Here is a 6000-nt window from a genome sequence, read left to right on the forward strand (position 1 = left end):
AACAGTAGCTTCACAAAACGAATAGTAATTACAACTTGAGTTCTCTACGTCGCCAATGGACCATGTTTTTTGAACATGAAACATACTGTGCAGCATCATATATTTATATTTTGATATATAAAAATTCTTAAAAGTGCCCAATTGATATACCAATTCATATTTCTAAAACTTATAGTTAAAGAAAATTAACAAAAAAAACTTTTTTTAAGACCTTTACTCTGTTATCTTTTTAATTATCCCAATGCTACATCTTAACAGTTTGGTATCATTATATTGTCATTGCATAGATATTATATATGATAAAAAAACAACAATATAACAATATCAAATTGTTGCTAATAGGCTCTCTATAATAAATCATTATCTAAGCTTTATAATGTAAGTTTTAAAAGCAAAAAGAAATTAATTAATCATAGTTCAATGTGAGAAGAATAATAATAGACTATAATTAGTCAATTTTTTATGATTTAAAATTTAAAGATTATGTAATGGCTTATTTTAGAAAACCCATTATAGAATAAAGATCTAGAGCTATGATTCCATAACTTGTTATGACAATAACGATATCATTACTGTTCTAACGAGTTATAGTTTAGACTAGACGCAGTAAGCGTCAAACAGCGGAGCAGCAATCAATCAGCAAGGCGAAATATACGAAGGCATAAAAAATATCACCTTACTGATTGGTTACTGCTCCACTGTTTGATGCTTACTATATCTAGTTTGAATTAAGCCTAAGCACAAAGATGACCCTGAGTTGTGAAACATAAATCATAAGTTGATCGAACACTATCCATTGCAAAAAATCTACGATTACAATTCGTGTTTCACGATTCAGTTATAACCATCTTGGTAACGAGGTCGTTAAGACTAATTCTACATTCATAGTCGATAGACTCCTATGCTCCTTTATCAATGAATCGATGAAATTGGCCAACAGCCAACTTGTACAACTAATATAAGCAATTTTCTTAAAACTGGTCAAATTTAATTTTATTCCTCCCCAGTTAGTCAAGTTAACTCAAGTTTGACTTGCTGTCGATTATGATTAATAATTTGTAGATACAAAAAAATCATAGTCACCTATTTAGGTTAAGATTTCTGACTACTGATTGTCAACTCATTATAGAACTCTAGTAAGAAAGGGAAGAAATAAAGTTGAATTTGGCCAATCTTAAGAAACTCGATAGTCTTACAATTAGTCAGTTGTACAAGTTGGCTGTTGGCTGACTTGACCGCTAATGGACTTGTATAGTAAGCCATCACCTAATCTTTAAATCTGAATCATAAGAAATTGTCCAATTTTAACTGATTATTCTTCTGATTCGTAAATTTGATTGATCAATTACTTATGACTTAAGACTTAAAACTTAGATAATGACTTATTATGGAAAGTCTATTAGAGTATATTAAAGGACTACTGAGGGACTACTCAACAAACAAAAATGGATTTAAATGGATTGAAATTTTTTTCTATCCAAATGCGTATTTTAAATAGCAAATACTTGTTTTTTTTTGGATTTAATTGGATTTAATTAGATTCAATTGAATGCAATTAGATTGAAAAACTGCATTTCCTATTCAAAATTTTGAATTAAACAGTATTCACATAGAAAAAACTAATATTATTTTTAGATTAAAAGGTATAAAGATATGCTCCATCTCTATAAAATGAATAAAAATGCATTTAAGATTGAAAAGCATTTATTTTAACATTTATGAATCAATATTTCTGAAAGTCTGAATCCATTTCAATTTATTTCAATCCATTCTCATTTGCTGGATACTGACTCGTAATAGAATCAGCCTTACAGAATGCACACAGCAACGAGTATTATAAATTATATTAAAAATGATAACATACAAATGCTGCACCTTATACGACCAAGTGGTGACAATTCGTTCCTTTGTATAGATTTTCACTCGCATCATTCTCTCACAAAAAAAAAAACGCAAAACGTAATTGTTATTCTTTACTCTCATAATTAGCATGTGTGAATATAATATAGATATGAGAATGAAGCACACAGGATAGAATTTAAATTGTAAGAGATTGCGGTTGAATCATTAATCTGTCGCGCCAATGCTCGCGATCAAGAATCAAATTGCACTTGAGATTGTTTACGTTGTATCAGAATGAACAATGCTTTTGTATCACTTTTACGAAGAGATATGAGAACTCAAATCGCGACGATCTCACAACCACAAAATTACATGTTTCTTATACGCGGCGAAATGTCTCACCTGCGAGATACCATGTTGGAATTATTAGGACGATTCATGTCAATTATCAATAAATTATTCACAGTGACTCGTTAAAGCGCACGCGGCTCGTCTTGAATTCGGTCATGGGACACTTAGCAATTAACAGCTTTCCGATCATACATCAGCTCATCAGATCGTCAGATCGAGAATGAGGCGTTACGATGCCAACATTATTGTAATTGACATGTCCGCAGTCCAGCCAGTCCAGATTACCAGCCAGCTTGTGTGAAAACAAAAAAGCTTCGATCTTCGTGCTCGATGTGATAGATAGGTCGCGTTCAGTAGAACTCATGGCTCTGGCTAGGGATGGCGATATACTATCGATATATCGAAATATCGATATTTTCTCAGCCGATTTAGGGATATTTTTAATCAATATTCTAGCCTCCGATATTTTCAAATATCGATATTGAATTTGGTAATTATTTAGAATAGCATACCCCACCTAAAATCTTAATGAAAATACACTCGACCGATGCGTTTTTCATTCAAAATGAAAGAATCTGGCAAAAAAATGCGGCGGTTGATCTCTTGAACTGAGATATTAAGCATCAAAGTTCGAAATTTTAAAGGTTAAGATATCTGCCATTCTCGCTGCAGCACTACGTATACGTAAGATTTGTTCTTTTTCGAAGAATTCTGAAATAATGCAACAAGTTAGAGTGAGACAGTTGTAGTTTAGCTCAGCGCTTTAAAAATGACAATTCACTATTTAAAAATAATTCATTGCTTTAAAAACAACAATTCACTGCTTTAAAAACAACAATTCACTGTCTTAAAAGCAACAATACATTTTTAAACAAATTCTTTGCATTAGCAGTGAATTTGTATTTTTAAAGCAGTGAATTGTTATTTTTGAAGCAGTAAATTATTTTTTAAGCAATGAATTGTTTTTAAAGTAGTGAATTGTTTTTAAAGTAGTGAATTGTCATTTCTAAAGCAGTGAATTATTGTTTTCAAAGCAGTGAATTGTTGTTTTTAAAGTAGTGTTTTTAAAGCATAGAACTTATTATTTAAAATGTACCTTTTTGATTTTTCTTATATGGATTAAAATTTTACAAAATGTTACAAATGTTTCATTATGTATTATTTAATTCATTAATTAAAATTAAAAATATTACCATGATTTAAATAATTAAACCTATAGTGAATCGCGCGATTTTCTGATCTTTTATGCACTTTTTTTAAGGATAAGATGTCGTATAAAAAAAATCTTCCGATATTGCATTTATAAAAGAGAAATTTACGAGAATTATTCGTTTAAGTTGCGATCCCAGAACAATTTTCGGATAAACTTTGGCCACAATTTTGCATGTCCAACTACATCTTGAACAGCAAGCCATGGATTTTATTCAGTTACTCTATTAAATATGCCATTTTACTTATTATATGATTAAAAAATCGTGGTTATTAAAGTCTCGCTACAAATGCTTTAAAGCATTTGATGGACCAATTAGAAGAAAGAATTTTACAAACTGACCAATTAAAAAACGCTTCAAAGCATTTGTAGCATCGCGTTGACCATACTCTAAATCAGTCTACAGCAGAGAAGTATATATTCCAAAACGACAACCACTTACTGAATGCTTAATGAGTTTTTTTCATTTGATTTTTTATTTGATTGGCATATTTCATTAGATCCTAAAATATAGACCAATCAGATGAAAGTCTCCAATCTACAACTCACTCTAACTTATTGCACTATTTCAGAATTCTTCGAAAAAGAACAGATACTTACGTATCGTAGAGCTGCAACGAGTCAGAATGACAGATATCTTAATCTTTAAAATTTCGAACTTTAACGCTTAATATCTCGGTTCACGAAGCCAATTGCCGCATTTTTTGCTAGATTCTTTCATTTTGAATGAAAACATGTCGGACGAGTGTATTTTTATTAAAATTTTAGGTGGAGTATGCTATTCTATATAATTAACCTTGAATTTGTATCATATCAATATTTGATATAAGGCGTATTCCGATATACTGCCAATACTGAAAATCTATAGTATATATATATATATATAAAACGTAAATTATAGATTTTTAGTATTGGCAGTGCATATCGAGACACGGCCATAGATGAAACTTCAAATTTTTTTCAATCGCAAATCCTCGATTTTTCGAAAACCGACTTGTGTCGATTATGTCGCATGTGTCACAACTCAAGCGACCAATCAAAAACTCTCATTCGTATTGTGTGGCTAGTACACAGGCATTGACAGTAGTATTATTGCGAGTTTCTGATTGATCGCTTAAGTTGCGACAACCGGTGCAATCGGTATTTTCGAAAAATCGATAAGTTTGTAGATGCATTCGGCAATGTAAATCTGAAATGCGAGCCAGCAGATGGCGAGCTTCACGTAATCTTCGAGTAATCCGAATGTCAAGAATTAATTCCGAACGCTACAGAACTATAAACTGTCCTTTAAAGTTAGATTATAAAATCAAATTTATTTTTATGAATAAATAAAAAATACTCCATTAATTGAAAATTTCTTTCGCTTTACTAGAAACTGATAATAGTCTTATATATTATAAATAGAATAGAATTACATGAATGTAGCAAACTTGTATGTGTAACAAGATGTGTTTTCTTAAAAGAAAATACTACATTGCAAAATAAATTTCAGCAATGTATAAATTATATCACTTGATTTATATTTGTTAGAGTATATATTGGGAACACAAATTAGTTCGGTCCGTTTCTTTGTGCATTTATTTCAAAACAAAATGAATGAACAGATCAATTAAAGTATTGTCCATCGCTACTACTTTTTCCCATCTCTCAGGCAGTTTTCGAATTCCATCTCGAAAAAATGATTCGTCTTTGGAAGCAATCCAATTTTGGAGCCAATTTTCGATTTCTGTGAAAGAAGTGAACCGGTGACTTGCCAAATCGTGCTGCATCCTTCGGAACAACCAATAATCAGAAGGAGCAATGTCCGGAAAATACGCCGGGTGCGGTAAAACATCCCATTTGAGCGTTCCCAAATATTTTTTTATGACTTTAGCGACATGAGGCCGAGCGTTATCATGAGAAGATTAACTTTATCATGTCTTTGTTCGTATTCCGGCCGTTTTCTCGCAATGCACAGCTCAAACGAATCAATTGTAGCCGATACCGATCGCCCGTAATGGAATCATCAAGTTTCAGCAGCTCATAGTAAACAAGATCCTTTTGGTCCCATCAGATACAGAGCATGATCTTCGATCCATGAATGTTCCGTCGTGGTGTTGATGTTGAGGTCGATGGCAACGATTGACCGGGCTTAGCGTATTTTTTCTTCTTGGGGTTGTCGTAGAATATCCACTTCTTAACTCCAGTCACAATCCGATGCAAAAAAATCTTTTTTCTGTTGTCTTTCATCAGCTGTTCGCAAATGAAAAATCGCCTTTCAACGTCTCTCGGTTTCAGTTCATAAGGCACCCAATTTCCTTGTTTTTGAATCATTCCCATGGCTCTCAATCGTACAGAACAGCTTGTTGAGTTACTCCCAATGATTCTGCAAGCTCCTCTTGCGTTTGACTCTAATCTTCTTCGAGTAATGCCTCTAATTCTTTGTTTTCGAATTTTTTTGGCTGTCCAGAGCGAAGCTTGCTTTCAACGCTGAAATCTCTATCCTTGAAACTATTCCCTACATGATTTATTAGTTGGAGCAGTGTCATCATAAACTTCGACAAGCATTCGATGGGCTTCAGCCGCACTTTTCTTTCAATTAAAGCCGAAAATCAAAA

General features: G+C 32.4%; 1 protein-coding gene across 1 annotated transcript in view; it reads right to left on the minus strand.

Annotated features, from left to right (window-relative positions):
* The window catches only part of LOC105620789 (tyrosine-protein phosphatase corkscrew-like), a 37006-nt gene extending 34724 nt beyond the window's left edge, over positions 1-2282 (minus strand). The window contains exon 1 of the mRNA XM_012202277.1: positions 2245-2282. Within this exon, the coding sequence (XP_012057667.1) occupies positions 2245-2282 (38 nt within the window). The remainder of the gene's footprint in view (positions 1-2244) is intronic.
* Between the last annotated feature and the right edge of the window lie 3718 nt (positions 2283-6000).

This window comes from Atta cephalotes, assembly GCF_000143395.1.
Source record: "Atta cephalotes unplaced genomic scaffold scaffold00029, whole genome shotgun sequence".
Classification (NCBI taxonomy): domain Eukaryota; kingdom Metazoa; phylum Arthropoda; class Insecta; order Hymenoptera; family Formicidae; genus Atta; species Atta cephalotes.